The sequence below is a fragment of the Miniopterus schreibersii genome, assembly GCF_964146895.1.
Source record: "Miniopterus schreibersii genome assembly, chromosome: 20".
Classification (NCBI taxonomy): Eukaryota; Metazoa; Chordata; class Mammalia; order Chiroptera; family Miniopteridae; genus Miniopterus; species Miniopterus schreibersii.
The window spans coordinates 24,962,850-24,979,701 of record NC_138122.1 but is presented as its reverse complement, the minus strand read 5'-3'; the positions used below and the strand labels follow the sequence as shown (position 1 = coordinate 24,979,701).

The window sequence follows — 16,852 nt, the reverse complement described above, 5'->3', positions numbered from 1 at the left end:
GGAAACTTAAGCTAGATACCACTCCACACTGTAACTCAGGCCCAGTGGCCCAGTGGTACAACTTTATAGGTTTCTAAAATCTTAGAAGTGACACAATTGATAATGTCCAGGGCTTAGATTTAAGATACAAAAGCGGCCTTTGACTCAATCAACTGCTCCTCTTTCTGTGGTCAGAGGCCTGGGAGAATCGTAAGAAAGTGAAGTGCAACTGTGGATTTGTCACAGAACGTGGAGCGGGAAGGCGGGGCCATGGGGCCCCGCTGCTCTTGCTGGCCGAGCAGCACCCTGGGGGCCAGAGCAGAGCTCGTTAGGACAGTGGGAGGCCAAGCCGGCACTCCTGAGCTCTCCCCTCCACGGCCAGTCAGTTCAAACAGCTCCTCACCGGTAGGTCAGGGCCTCCGCAAACCCCTAAGAGAAACCAGTTTGTGATAGAAGTGCTTTTCAAATAGCACACGCTTCACACACTTTTAATGTACTTTGAGAAATATACGCATTCGACCCATCTGTGACAAGCATAACAGGACACAACACTGTGCTCCATGTGAATCAGGAAAGGGAGAGGAGAGCAAAGAACTGCACATGACATCACTGCTTGAGTCGGAGATCAATCTCATCACTCCACTTTAGAAACTTAGCTACATCCAGGCTAGAACTCAAAGAATGTATCCATATCATAGTCCATCTTGGGAAACAGGCTATTCGAAGGAAGACACATTCAAATAGAAACTGTGTGGTTTCCAGAGCAATTTATTCATTAACATCTATCCAATATGCCATCAATAGTTCTCCTGTGTGTACTGTGCTGACAAATGGACACTGAGAGGGTTTAACAAGTTTGTCATTTAATAAGTCTGAATTCACTTTCATCACATGGTATTGTACACGGCCATCTGTTGAAACAGATTTCTTTTTAACAGATCTTGGTTTAAAAAAGTCATAGATAATGTAAGTTCTGTATAAACTGGTGGAAAGTTTTGACTTATAAGCCTCAACTTCATCGCAGAATAAAGAATGTAGGCCAAAGAAAGCATAATCGGTCAGTCGTATAGAACAGTATTGTTTCTATAATTTGGAGCTTTCTGAATGGACGAGTTCAGGCCTGATGCAACTGTAAAAAGATTACTTAATGAATAGACTATATGGAAATTGTACAAAATGTTATTAACTTTAATTGTTAAGAGCTTAAACTGCACTATGTTACTAATTGCTATTCAAACTCAAAAACCTGGTTTTGAATCCTCAAGAAGGGGGCATGGGTATACCTCCTTGTACTTGGGAGGGTGTCAATATATATTTCAACAGAAACTTTGGCTTTAGGAAAGAGTCACAAACATTTAAAATAATGGCTTTAATCGTCATTGTAAGTATACGGTAGAGGAACGTGTGCTTTAATTAAATATACATTATACCAGTGATGCTGGCAAGGTTCAAAGTTACTCCTAATGGTGATAGCTATAAAAACCAGTTTGTACATGACAAGACAATGAGAGAAATGAGCAATCCCTTTGAAACAAATTCTTAAAAATTAAAAAAAAAAAAAATGTTCACAGTGATTTGTATCAACAGTATGCATTTTATGACAATAACACGTACAGACTGAGCACCCCAGGGCTCTCTTTATATCCTAAAGAAAACGAGCATTTACATTATTCATGGGTTGTACTGAATAATAAAAAAAAGGTCAATTGCACACTTACCCCCTCAGACAGGATAAACTGCCCTGGGGTGTACAGCTTTACCACCATCATTAAAGTTGTTTGTATGAGGAAGAGGGAATGAAAAAACAAAACAGCTTTTCTTGGGAGTGAAGTCTTTCATCTGCTGTTATAACCAGCAAACGCCATTCATTCATTAACTGAAAAATGGGAGGGAGCCCCAAACACACTATTTGAGCAAGCTGACCAATACACATTACAGCTTTAAAAATGAAGGTTATGTACTATATGTTACAAGTCCCAACTAGGCAGTGTCAAAATGACATCTATTTCTTTGCTTGCTTTGTGATCATACCCCTTGGAGGTGTTACGGGTCTCGTGGCATTCGGCTTCTTTTTCTCTGCAGGCTTTAAAATCTGCAAAGATTCAAAAGACAAGTGCATTTTAGGAAATATACTCAACCCCAAATCTCCTCAAGATTCCTTAAATCTCATTCAAATCCTTTACTCAAAAGGTTTTGACTTTAAAACTGCCCCAACAACTTTGAAAGCCCCAACAGCTTATTAACTTGAACCATGCTGACAAGTAAACGTGTTGGTAATAAATGCTATGATGGAGAGATAAAAGATATAATTTGGACAAATTATTTTGCCTCTGGGGAAAAAAGGACAGTTTTCTGAAGTCACACCTTGTAGTGTCATCAGGCTATCCCTTCTGACATAAGGCGAGAAAAGTGTTATAGAACAGTGTTTCTCAAACTCCAAGGGGATCTCTGGGAGCTGCAAGTTCTCCTTGATAATTGGTGTAAAAAAAAGTGCTTTATTCCATTTAACTGATGACTGCCACGTGACTTCAATGGCTCTACATATGTTCATGACTGGGCAAGCTTGAAGTCATACAAATTTGACCTAAGTGAAGGAGAAAAAGACTGAGAAGCTGACTTGAGTTGTGTAAATGATGCTTTTCTACCAAGTGAAGGCCAAATGATGTCACAGTGAATCAACAGGCATAAAAATTACACTAGAGAAAAGTGGTGGGAGAACTGAGTGACCACAGCACATCTGGCACATGGCAGTTAGTGCTATTCTCACTTGCAAGTGGTGATTTAACTTTAGCCAAACATTACACTGACATTATAGTTTTAGATTTATAGTAAAAGGGACATCAGCATAAAAAGCTAATATATTGGTTGTTTTTTTCTTAACCTACTTAAATAATGCAAAAATAATTAAATTTGACAATGGGGGAAAAGTTCTATGATAATTTTTTCCTTTGAAAGGGTCTACTCCTTAATGAACTAGGATAAACACTGATTAAGCGGAAAGAAAAGTACACAACATTTAACATACATGAACAGCAGGCAGAAAGTAGCACTTTTTTTTCCTAAGTAAAATCCAGACCTAATGAAAGGAAGTGATGAAAACAGCCTCTACCTGAAAAGAGCACATTAGCGTTTCGTCCACACTCATCATGGCACCTGCATTGTCAAACTCTCCGCAATAATTGGGTGCAGAAAACAGAGTGACCAACTGCCTCTTTGCAAAAAACTCATATCCATCTTCAACCACCTTGGAGAGAAAACGTTTTCAGTGTAAGTAAGTGCAAATCTCAGGTGAGTAAAAGCACTCTTCGTTTCCCGTTGAGCCTGATCAGGTCAACCTCCAGAGACACTTTGTATAACAAGCAATACCTACCCACCAAAATCAACAAGGAGAATCTGCTCACACACACGCTCTTAAGTGTACATGTAAAATTCAAAATCAATACCTGATGGGCTCTACATATAAGATCCAAATCATGCTTATGGAGAAATTTTGCAACCACTTCTGCACCAAATGTGAAGGACACTCCTCTGTCATTTTCACCCCAGCCTAAGACATCTTTATCGGGGTCAGACCACAAAAGATCACAAAGAAGACCTTGATCTGGTACATCAGTTGGTCGCATAATTCGCCGAATCTGCTCCATAGATTGAAGATCTGGTGATAAACCTATTAAAGGAGACAATGTGAGAAAAACTTGAAAAGGGTGCTGGCGCTTTAACAGCTCCATGTGTCTACAGAGGCTCACTGAATCTAACAGAGGCTTCAATTAACCCTATGGCTGTTTTCTTACTAAGCTCTGGTTAAAAAAGAAGCCCCCACTGATTAGCACTGTGATTTGTTATAAGCACTAACCTGTGGGCACAGCACATTTAAACAGTATATGGAAAGAGTTACTTCAACATACAGAGTCCCAATTTAAACCCTCTCTGAGAGGAGAGGAAACAACACAGGCCAAGGGACAGTCTACCCACCTTTTCACTATTCTAGAAGATCTACCGTACAGCATGCATTGGCTGTTTACTTTATACTTAAAAATACTTTCTGCTCTGTTTTCCAATCAAACTGGTACAGAGACTAGGATTCCCTTTAACAAATCAATTGCTTACTTCAGACTTCTACCCAAATGATCCTGGATGTGCCAAAGTGGACCCATGATCAATGAAGTAAGGGTTACCTGACGGAAGTTATCCCAATGATAACCCATAAATGTCGAAGTATACTCTTTCAAAGGGATCAAAACCCTATAGTTCCATTTGGAATTAAAATCAGCCCACATACCTCCATGACAGCAAAATATTTTCTCATCCACGATGGCTGCTATCGGCAAACAGTTAAAACAGTCTGTGAAAGTTTTCCATAGCTTAATGTTATATCTTCTTTTACCTGTGGAAATTTTAGGATGGTTAAAAAGAGACTGGTGTTCTACAGATGCATTCTCTCAGGACAATTTCCCCCAAAGCATGGTTCTGATTACCTTTTATGTGAACAAAAATTATGTTTTTATTAAAAATCCCCTGGATGGGGTTAGGGGAATTATATATATACACATAATACTTGAAAACGTCTTATCTATAAGCAACAATTTACATTTTCACATGAAACATTTTAAAAGTCCATAGACATTTGAAATCAGAATTCCAGATATAATGACCAAGGCTTATCATTAAACCCCAATAATTACTTGGTAGCACAAATTGTTTGGAATCTAGTCTGTTTTGTCCAATCTCAACCCACAGGTAGTTCCTATTTCTAAAAGCAATTATGGACTAGCACAGGTGCCGTTACCACCCTCCTGAGGAAGCCTTCAGAGTTAACCCAGCAGCAGGTTTCCTATACCACCCACACCTTCCCCTCCGCTGCATTCAAGTCCAGAGCCCAGAGTGGAGTGGAGTGGCGTGCAAGGTCTGTTATGTAGCGCAACCAACACCTGGCTTCTCCCTCTTCTCCTAAAAGTTCCTGTTTCTCTCTGACTGGGTATAGCTCTCACTAAGGTTCACCTGGTTCTGTATTTTAGGAGACCACTAATTCCCTCTGTCCCGTGGAGGGAGTTCTGGAAGCTCTCTACACAAGGCTGAAGGGCCTGTGCATAATCACCACCTCCAATTTCCAAGAATAATGATGATGATGATGGTACAAGGACAGGGCTAGGCTGTCCTAACCCCCACTTATAAAGGTGTTTTGGTTTCTGTCTCCATTTTCCACGAAAGCCTGTCTACGAAGGACCACCCAGAGCTCCCTTGGATCTCTCCTTTGCCCATAGGCTGCAACTGCCAGCGTCGACAATTATCCCCAAGTCTGCTTTGCTCCTTGACTCCTTAGTCATGCAACACGCTCCAGCATCCCTTGCAAACTCCTCTGCTATCATTGTTGGCTTCTCTATCAAAATTAGGATTCTCCCTCCTGTTGTCTCTGAGCATCTTAACCAAGTCCTGGGCCCCTGCTTTCTCTTCTATTTCTCTGCATTTCACCCCTAAGGCCACTTCAGAGCACTAGGAACATCTGGCTCCAGACAGGTTTAGCTTGGATCATCGCCAGCATCTTTGCAGGCTTCCAGATCCTGGGAGTCTGAGCCAGAACCCCCAATGCAGTTTCCTATTACTACAGATCAGAAAGCTCTGCTATCAGAAAAGGATGAGATTCACATTTTATCCAACAACAGATACCTCAGCCTTACCGGGACTGCAGTCATAAGGTTAGAAAAGAGTACAGAGTGCTGGTTATACTTGGGAAATAAGTCTATCATTTAAGGCAGCAGTTTTTAAATTGCTCCGTGGAAATCGACATTTGAATAAAACGTCACCATAGTAAAATTTACAATAAAATAAAATTTCAATAAAATATCAACAACTTTTTAAAAAGGGAGGGGAGGGGTGTGCAGCTTGAGTACAAGATCAATAATTGAGTTCTGATGACCAAACCAATGCTGGTCTTCTAAATCATTTTTAAAGACCTCTACATTAAATAGGAACTGAAATGATGTAGCTAATATCCTCACACTAGGATAACATCACAACAAAGAGATCATCTGGATTTGAACTTCAATGACTCTTCAGAGTATCTAAAACAATGTTATAAAGCCCGCTGCCTCTCATTTCACTAGTACTTCTCTGACAGACTCATTGTCAATATCAAACATCCTTCTTGCCACATTCAGATGTCTCAATTTAAGTAATCCTTCCTTAGATACAGAAAGTACTTACATTCATCATAAAATCCGTAAATTCTATTGATGCTGGCACATTCGTGGTTTCCTCTGAGAAGAAAAAAATTCTCTGGATATTTGATTTTGTAAGCCAGTAAGAGGCAGATGGTCTCCAGCGACTGCTTCCCCCTGTCCACATAGTCCCCAAGAAACAGGTAGTTGCTTTCTGGCGGGAAACCACCATACTCAAAAAGTCGAAGCAAATCATAGTATTGCCCATGGATATCACCTAGAAGCAAGGGTTTTGTTACACAGTGTCTTTATGCTTGTAGTTCACTAACAATGCTTTGGAAAGGTATTCTTTAAACATTCATTGCACAGTGGCACTGCCCTCTAATAATGACAGCGAAATTTGACAGCTAACACTAATTTCCAATCTTCTATCTTATTAGTTCAATTATGCTTAATAAAAATTTTAAGTGTATGTGTATGTCCAGAATCTCACACAAAACTCAACTAATTAAGAATTTACTTTGTGGAAAGGATTAGTAATGCCTAGGCAGGCCTTCTTGCCAAGTAACATGGTTTTCCTTTCAGGTCGGCGATCAATATCAGATCTCTGACAGCTCTGCTCCGGGTCCTGTGTCAGCAGAACCACTGCACTTCTAGTGAGCCCTGGGCCCAGGTGAACAAAGATGCACACTCACTACGCTCATCAATGCACCCAGCTTTCAATTTCCCCCAAAAGATAATCGCAAAGAGCACTTACTTAAGAACATGCACACAAGCTTTATCAATGTAGGTAAATACGCTAGAATATAGCTTTACTCAGGTGAAGTTTAGTTTTTATATAGATTATCTGCTTCTATCATGTAGAAAGAGAACTACAGAGCAGCACCAAGGAAGGTCTACATTGAGGCATAACGAGTTCTACTTTACACTTAAATGTAATGCCTATATATTCATATAGTTCAAATCTTTTCTTAGTTCTCCGGTTTCATTTATTTCCTTCTATAATGTTTACATTCCTTTAGCAAAATAATTTTTAGAAAATCTGAAGCACATCTAAGTAAACTAAGCCCATTAGAGTACTGATTCTAGAGCTACAATTATTTAACTTCACTTTAAGTAGCTCTAGGCTCTTCACAAACAGCAAGTGGTCCTGCCGGCTATTCGAGCGCCTCCGTGGACCCCGCCTCGGCCAGTCACCCTCGCCGCGCAGCCGGGCAGCGCCGGGACTTACCGCAGATTTTGAGCGGCGCCTCGAGCTCCAGCAGGATGGGCTGGCTGAGGAAGATCTCCCGGGACTTCAGGCACAGCCCTCTGATCTCATTCTCCTGTAGCTGCACGTTCTTCCCAGGCTTGGACCCCCTCACTGTAGGGGAGGAAACCCATCAGTCAAATAAGGTCAAAATACAATTCAATGTAAAAATGAAAAATATCTGAAAAGACACAAACTTTGGAGAAGGCGGAGGCAAACACACAGTTTAGCTCACTTTTTGGCTTTGTCGTCAGGACACTCATAAAAAGCAGGGCTTTAATGCCTAATTAGAATCCTGAGTCTCAGCCAGGGTTTCAGAGATTACTTAGCTGCCACCTTCTATACCAAGGGAAGGGTTGTTTAGGGCACTGTGTTGCTGAAATCAGACTCCGTGGCCCGGGGCCTCAGTTCTGCATCCGAGCCATACAATCGGCCTCGCTCACCTACCAGCTAGCTCTTTTTGCCTCCCGCCTGGCCTCCTCTTCTCCACGTTATAAATGAATTAGTACTTCACAGCAGGAGATCTTACAGATTGTCCAGTAACTGAGCTGGTTCTAAGAATTCCATTTTAAAATGGAGACTGGAATTGCTCAGATCCCCCGTCCCAAATCAGTGTTTTCCAGAGGACCATGGGTATCTGATATCTTCTCAAGGGCCCCAGATTTATCTATAATAAAAATTTGTGTTTTCACTTCAATAAAACACATTGTAGACTCATTGAACATATTTGGCTGTGCAATTTCTGGGTCTGCATTTTTAAACACAATCATGCCTCCACAGGGCAAGGGATGTCAGCTTGTGCTGTAGAAAGGTTTCCCGGTCATTTGAACAGATAAAAAGTGGGAACAGGGGGCAAGAAATCATGGCACAGCACCAGGCATCCTAAACTCAGTACCCACACCAGAGCACTGAATTCTACTCACTATCAAAATGAAGCACAAGCTCTCCCCTGGCCTTGAAACAGTTCATTTTATCAGCCGGTAAGGAGCAGTGGGAAATAAAATTTTCTGTTTTAATTCCAGTTGTACCAGGTTAGACAGATTGAAAAGCACTGAATTGCTAAATTTACCTTCATTTTACTGTTAGGAAGTGGCCTGCTTGCTCACAGGGCCTGGCTAAATACGGGGATTGATCACCCTCAACCTGTAATCAAAGTCTTAATACTTGTACAAAGGATTTATGAAAGCAGGCATCCTTTGCATTAGAAATGAAGTGAAAACACAGGACCAAACTAAATATAGAACGCAGCCTGCATCTTTCTACCATTAAAGTCAATAAAAAGTGATTTAGTTTTAGCAAAACCACAAAATCCATCAGATTAAATCAATGTTGCTAACTTAAATTTTATTGGCTTTGGAGCCTTTATTTGTATTCAAATTACAAAATCATAATTTTGGCCTAATAGCTGAAGAAGAGCAATAGGTTTAACAGGTTTGAATCCAACTTTGTTCTTCTGTAAGTACCTAGGTAACATTACAGAGTAATAAAAATTACAAGTAAAAAAACCCCTGATGTTTGTTGAATTTTTTCCCCATTAAAAAGGGGTGTGTCCAAGTTTGAGATATCCTACAGCCTGAAATCATTGCAACCCTCAATTTTCTGAAGAAACAAGTTCATTGAATTTTTTTTTTCAATGAAATATAATGAACAAGAAAGGAGGACAACAGGGAAGGGTGACACTCTTGAAACATAGAGTTTAGAAAGTAAGAGAGCACTGGACTAGGAGCCAGGAGCCCCAAGTTTCTGTACTGGTTCTATAGCCTTAGCCAAATCACTACTTTAAGCCCCAACATATGTAACTGAACTAAATGACTAGCCAGTCTCTGCTCAAATTATGAAACAAGGAGCAACTGAAGGGAAAACACAGTAATGATAAACTCTTTGAGGGAAGATACAAAACAAATGCATATATAATACAACAGCAACTGAGCAATAAAAGTGATTTTCCCACAGCAATTATTTTCTCTCTTACACACACAGTAGAGAACTGAGAACACTCCCAGTGGAAAGATGTGATCCCTGATTCACTGGCCAGAAATCCCCCTTCCCCTGTCATTAGTGATTTTACAACAAGCCAGCCAGAAACTTGGGCAGAGTGCCCAGCAGAAAATTTGATTTTTGGCTTGGAGGGGGACTCCTAGAAGCTTCTGGTTTCACCCTGAGACCCACATTTGTGAATGAATCGGCAGTCACACGAAGTCTTTCAGGAGACTATGAAAAATGGACTTACACCTATATAGAATACAGGCTTATCTTTGTACGATGCTACAACAGCAAAGGAACGTCACCATACTAGGTCAATGCTAACATGAATTTTACTGGGTTCTGCTCATTAAAAACAACACGGTTGGGATAATGAGCAAAAGCTTTTAAAATTCTCTACAATTAGCTCAAGGAATAAAATAATAGAAATTCTGCCCAAACCATCTTCTACCAACCGGCAAACACCTGCTCAGCCTTCAAGACCGCTTAGCTCCCGGCCAGTGCACGGCAGGTGCTCAGTATGTTGCATAAACGGAGTCTGGATAAATCTGTAAGCACTGCTGACTTGTGGCACTGGAATTACACACGCACTCCAGGCTACATACTTATTTCCTATCAGGCTTTACTGGAGTATTTTCCTATTGTGAAAACACAGGCTTACTCTTCAACTCCAAGGTGAAGATGTGTCTAGCAGAAGATAAAGATCTCAAAATGGGCTTTGGTATCCACACGAACACTGTAGATGTTTCTTAAAAACGGTCATATTGGCCAATAGCATAAATACCTACTTCCCTATTTTCAAGGTCCATCAAATAATTGTTAGTTGTAGCTAACATCTCCTGAGCACTTCCCGTGTGCTGGGTACTGCGCTTAAGGGGCTTTACACTGCCAGTTAATCCTCAACAATCTTATGAGGTTAGGCATGGTCACTTCTCCATGCTACAGGCCGGGAGAGGTTCAGCGACTTGGTCCAAGGTCACAGAGTTTGTAAGGCAGACACCAGGCCCGAACTGACTCTAGATCTAGTAATGCTTCCACCACACCACTCTCCCAAGTAAGAATTTGTTCATTAAACTTCCAAACCAAAGGAGTTTTTATCGGACAAACTACTCAAACCCTAATACAGTCATTGCTCCCTAAGAAAAACCTGATATGGGATATAAAATCATAATGCACCCTTATAAATGAGAAGCATTAAATAAGAACTAAATCGTGCAATCTGTTAAGACTACCAATTTCCTCAAGAATCCTACATGAGTGGAGGACACAGAAAATAAGACAAACTGGGTAACTGGAGGTTGTAAGTGCTACAACTAGAACAACTATCCCTCCATAAAGATTATAAAAGTAAAAGTTCACCTTAAGGACACGTTAATACCATAAAAAAAGTATTAGACATAGGCTTGATTGTATTTTATCGATATCAGCAGTAAAGAGAAATATAAGCAGTACAGCTCTGCTCAGTAAACATTAGTCAATACTCACCTCGAGGTTTAAAGCCCTCACTGCGCTCTGTGCATGGGAGAAACCTACACAAATGGAGACCCTTAGGTGGAAACTCAAGGTTGTCACCTCAGGATAACTTCCTAAGTAGCAGTTCAAATGGTACAGATCAAATTATTTCAACTATTGTCAACAGAACCCAAAATACTTCAACAAGCAAAGATTCCATTCTCCAGATGGAATGTTTCTCATAAATCCAGGTACCAGGCATTGCAAAGAAATAAAACCAGCAGGCACTGTGAACATATACAGGTTAGTGATCAACACATTAAAATATTCACCTTAGACCTTTCACATGACTTTTGAATAAAAGCTTTTCTTTATCTGGCTAGAAATGTTGATTCAGAAAAATGTGTTAGGGCTGTTATCAGCAAAGGCTGTTCTGTATGAACTTATCTATCTATCTGGCAAATCACCAAGTACATGATAAACTTCCACCCAATTTTATTGACAACAAGCTGATAAAACTTTGAAATAATAAAAGAATGTTACTGGTGATTATCTGCAATTACAGTTTTCTCTCACAAGCAACACTAACTTTTCTAACAGCCTAGCAACAAGCAAAGCAGAGATAAAAACTATGGAAGGAAATTTAAGGTAACTTTGGGATTATTTACCAGGAATGAAAAAGTATTCTTCTTGCCCTTCAATTAAAGGCCCCTTAATTGTTTTTGAAAGATCAGTTTTAAAAAAACACCATATACCAAGGGGGGAGGGGGGAGGCACCAGCTGAATTATAATTAAGTCTTAAAACCTAAGATTGGCACAACCAATATAAAAATAAACTAACAGATGCCCAGCTGATGTGGCTCAGTTGGTTGAGCACCGTCCCATGCATCAGGGGGTTGCTGGTTTGATTCCCAGTTACGGCACATGCCAGAGTTGCAGGCTCAATCCCCAGCGGGGGGTGTGCAGCAGGCAGCCAATTGATGTTTCTCTCTCATCAATGTTACTATCTCTCCCTCTTAAAAAAAAAAAAAATCAATAACAACATATTTTAAAAAATAAACCAACAGAGATTTTGCTGTTTTAAGATAATCCTATTAAAAAGCAGGTGGTATCTTAAAAATATGCCACACACTCACTTCAGTGACAGAATAACTGTGCAATATTTGATAGATTTAGAAAAATTAGACCTCAAACCGAAACTAAAAAATAGTCAATATTTACAATACTAAAACTTTCCCGCAAACAACTGATGAGTTCTTTTCTACAAAAAAATATAAGCCCCAAGAATGTTATCAAGAACCATTTGGTTTAATTGCAGTCACCAGCAGGAAGACTTCCACTTCTGACCACCTTAACTGTTCCCCCCCCACCACCACTCAGTTTTATAAAAGCCATAGATTAGACTCCACATATGAGTCTAGTTGAATTTTAGGAGTGGTTTTCATTTTCATAAATCTTAGTATCAGTGATATCCACTCCCCTCTAGACAAGAGATGCGTGTAAACTCTAGAGTAGTAAAGAAATTGGAGATTACCGATAAATCACCAAGACTCCTAAGGAAATCATCTGTTCTGATATGCTTTGGATACAGGGATCTGATTCTAAAAAAAAGTTTCCCCTGAAATCTATAGACTCCAAGCAGATGGAATCATTCCTTAGTCTTCCTGAATAAGACTTTCCAGTTTCCTCATCTACAAATCAATTCACATGAGAATATTATCTCCTTCACATTTCACTCTTTAAGGTCTACTAATAGCCTCAGTTGTAAATTAAGTGAAATGATCAAGTCCATATATTATCAGTCATTTCCCTGCCTCAAGATCAGTAGTCGTCACCTATTCAAATGGACTGACTAGCACATGATTTTGCAGAACAGGTTGTAGGTCATCACAGTACTGCAGCTTCAGAGGCATAAAACAATCTCACCAATCTCTACCAAGATGGGCTACTAATGCAAGGCCCACACCACCTCCATTTCCACGGCTTGAGGAAGGAAAGCCTGGCTTCCTGCTACTGCCAGGCAAGGGGGAACAAGCAATCTTTTCTATGCTGTGGTTTGGGACCAGTGTGTAAGCTTAGCTCATGTCTCCAATAGAGCTTTCGTGTCTGTCTTGCCTCGCAGGAAAGGATGTGGCATACCACTGACATGCAGGAGGGAAGAGCAGGGGGCTCACCACACACACAGACTTCTAAGTTAGGGAATTAGTAACAGCTTTAATCTTTATCAACAAAATGCCCAATGATAACTGATCCCAAGTATAGCCTTTAATTATTAAAATTATCTGACATAAAAAAACCCACAAAACTGCAAAGGTGTCATTAGGAAAGAGTACCTGTGTTCCTTGGTCAGCATTTTAAGAACTTTTTTTTTTTGCTATGATGTCTATCCTTTATTATTATCTTCAGGACCAGGGACGCTGCCTTTTTAGCATTAGGATGTAAACATGTTTCATATTACACCAAAAAGCTAAACACATGGGTTAAACAATTTTAGAGTTTCAGAGTATCATTCTTCAGATGAACTCTTATACATCAGAGAATTAAATTAGTAAAGGCTTCCCAAGGGTCAGGGCAGAGGCCAGATCTAAATCACAAAAGCAAGCCAACCAATTATGCAGAGCCTGGTGCAGTCTTGCAGTTTGACAATAGCCATCTTCAGAGCAAAGATGCTTCTTGCAAATCAAGATGTGAAATAAGTTACAACTGCCAGCTATGCGAGCAAAGTGCTAGCTCCCTGAACAAGGTCCCTGACAAAGTAAAACCGAATCTCATTTTTCTCCAACACAGTTGGAATATCAGACCAAATCAACAGCTGGCTTATTTTCTCTCTAAATCCCCAAGTTCTACTGTGCAGTTATTTCAATAACCTAACATTATTAGGCATTAGTTATGCCAAGGAGTAACAATCTTTTGTTTTATCATCAGCAAGGCTGAGCCTGGATAAAAGCTTCTAAGGTGGGTTGTACAAGTGATACTTTGCTTAAAGAAAAACTACTAACACTGTAGAACTGCAAAGCTGTAGTGAGTGATACTGGCACCAACATGCTGTTTCTCTTAAATAAGACTTCACTTCTGAGTTGCTTTTTTAGTACCATCACCGAGCTACTTCTCAACTACCTTGTTCAGTCCACCGCCTTAAAAGAGCATTCTGAACATGTAAATGATTCTAACAAGCTCACAAGATTACCATTGCCTCCATTTTCAGATATACTTAAATCTTAATTAAAATTTTTACAGAAAAAGGTTTTTGGGATATTAACACAAAAAACCCCAAACAAACAAACACAAAATTTAATGCCATTATCTTCTAACTCAGAAATATATAGCCATATATCCCTGCAGATATGCAGAGTAAAAATATTTCATAAAAAGTTCCTTTCTTATTGAAAACTGTTTTAACCCATTTTTGACCCACTGCTGCCTCACATAAACCGACGAACTGTACTAACTAGCATGAGAAGTATTATTTATTTCTTATAATAAATGCCAGGTACTGAATGAATGACAAGGTTTTCACCCACAAATGGCAGCAACATTTCAAGAGCATTTATGGACCTCATTTGGTGGGTTTTTCTTTTAAGAAAGTATAAAAGGGGGGAAAAAAACCCCACAGAGATTAGGTTATTTTCAGGATTTTCATTTTAATGACTTAATTCCAAAGATCTGCAAAAACCAGAGCTACTCCATCTCACAGTATTTAGAGTCCAACAATATTTAGGACAATATAAAAACAAAAGCAAAAAGTTAAGACTCAGTCAACTCTAATTACCCAGGGCCCAAATCAAGAAAGGGATTAAGATTCTCCCAAAGTTCGGAACAAGACCTGAGCATCAGCAGGCTCGCTCTGGAACCCCAAGGGCAGGGCAGCTCCTTTCCGAGTCCCTCCAGAAAACCCGAACCCCTTCCGTCTCCCACATCAACATGAATCAATTGCCAGGCGCCTCTCCAGTCTTAGGTCAGCCAAAATCAAACCTTTATTTTAACCTCAGCCTAACCACTGGGCACCTCCTTCCTTCACACACAGGGTTAGCTGAAGGAGTTATAGCCCCTGACTGCCTGGCTTTTGAAATCTGACTGTCACTAAACTGTGTGACCTTGGTCCAGTGACTCCACCTCTCTGGGTCTTAGTTTGCTCTGAAAAAAAAAACACAAAAACAACAAACAAAAAAAACAACCACAGGAGAAAATAATAGCACCTACCTCACAAGGTTGTTGGAAGAATTAAATGAAATCTATGTAAAGTGATTTAAAAAAAAAACAAACACACAAAAAAACGCCGGACACACAGTTAAGTGCCTTAGAAGCGCTGGTTGCCGCTGTGATTGGTAATCGATTAGGTGAACGCAAAGCGCTTAGCAGAGCCCAGCACACTGGAAAGATCATAACTGTCATCATCGCCGGTTTCAAGTTCAGAAAAGAGCGCGGAGACCTCGTCAGGGTAAAACTTAAAAAGAGTATCTGGGAGCGCAGGAGAAGGTGGCTTCCAGCATCCCCCTGAGAGACGTTCTCTCTCTCCCCGTTTTTCTCTAAAAATCAATGAAAAGAATCTTCAAGGAAGAAACGCCCCTCCCCCCGATCCCAGCCCCACCAAAAAAAAATAGATAAAAATGAACGAGATGGGAAAGAAGCCCTCCAACCCGCTGGAGCCCGTACCCCCCCGCGCATCAAATCGCCTTCCGAGAGGACGAGTACCACAAAGTGGGGAACACGCCCGCAGGTTGGACTGGGGGCCCCCCAACCTTCTCTCCTACAGAAAGACTGGTCCGGCGTTAGGGGAGCAAAGGGGTACGGACCGGAAACGTGGGGGCGGGGAGCAGAGTTTTCAAACCTCACGGCCAGGAGGGAGGCTGCACCCTCGTGCAATGAATGAGCGGAGCCGGGGGGGTGCGCGGGTTGGGCCAAGTGCGGGACCCCCGCCGGCCTCCCTCCGGGAGCAGCCCCCGGCCCGGGGGCCAACTCGCGGGTTCCCTCCCCTCGGCGCTGCAAACCCAACCGGCCTCCTAGCTCCCTCCCCCCGCCAACCGCCCGCCTCCTCTCAGCCCCCCGCCGCCCCCTTCACCTTCTAGCAGCCGTTGAATGATGCTGTCGATGTTGAGTTTATCTATATCCGCCATCGCCTTCCCACCGCCGACTCTCCCGCAGCGGCGCCGCCGGCGGCTCGCGCCCGGGACTCACCCCTCCTTTCCCAAGCCACGAGCACAGAGGCGGTGGTGGCGGCGGCGGTGGCAGCAGCCGCGGCGGGTCCCCCCCAACCGCCCCGCTCCCTGCTTCCTCCTCTCTCCCCACTGGAACCACGAGAAGAACAAAATGGCCGCCGACTCCTTAGCTAGCCGCTGGCGGCGCACGGATGCGCGCGGGGAAGTGCAGCGGCTCGGCCGGGACTTCTTTATGGGCCATAGAGCTCGCGAGAGGGGGCGGGGCCTGGGCGCCGAAGGGGGCGGGGCCAGGGCGCGGGAAGGGGGAGGAGACGGTTGAACGTAACTGCGACGGCACGTGGGATCCTTCCGCCAAACGAGCCGAGCAAATAGGCCCCCTGGCGGGAGCGGGAGTTGCAAAATCGCACGCGGGAGCTGGGGCTGGGGGACGAGAGGCGGCTGTGCCCGGGTGGGGTGCGGCCTCCGCGGGGTGCTGGGCGCCGGGGCCGGATGTCTGCAGACCCGCTATGGGGGAGGCCCACCGAGGGAATCAGGGGCTCCTGGAATTTACCCCTTCCGATAAACCAGGGGTAGGGGTGCAGAGGGAGAGAAATAAAGAGAAGTAGGGTGACTTATTTTGGATTCCAATTTGCTGGGGTCGGGGAGAAGGGAAAGCCCTCTCCCAGCGGAATCAAAATGCGAAGTTACTCATTCCGAGTGGTGGGAATATGGGTATTTGTATATATATCTTTCGTGTGCGCTCTGAAACTTTGACATTGACGGGGGGGGGGGATTTGTTTGAACCCACCTCTCAAGAATATTTTTGTTTTCATCACCCTTATGTTTGGATTATCTTTCTGGAGCATGGGAGTTACGTAATCACCGGGCCGGTTACCCCG

General features: G+C 42.2%; 1 protein-coding gene across 1 annotated transcript; it reads right to left on the bottom strand.

Moving 5' to 3' along the window:
- Window positions 1–731: 731 nt before the first annotated feature.
- Window positions 732–16,228, bottom strand: PPP1CC (protein phosphatase 1 catalytic subunit gamma). The gene is made up of 8 exons (XM_081122894.1): window positions 15,878–16,228; window positions 7,366–7,497; window positions 6,181–6,411; window positions 4,259–4,363; window positions 3,423–3,646; window positions 3,089–3,223; window positions 2,011–2,071; window positions 732–1,108 (listed from the first exon to the last, which is right to left on the bottom strand). The coding sequence occupies exons 1-8, from the start codon at window positions 15,930–15,932 to the stop codon at window positions 1,038–1,040; spliced, it is 1,014 nt and encodes a 337-aa protein (XP_080979020.1). The 5' UTR covers window positions 15,933–16,228; the 3' UTR covers window positions 732–1,037.
- Between the last annotated feature and the right edge of the window lie 624 nt (window positions 16,229–16,852).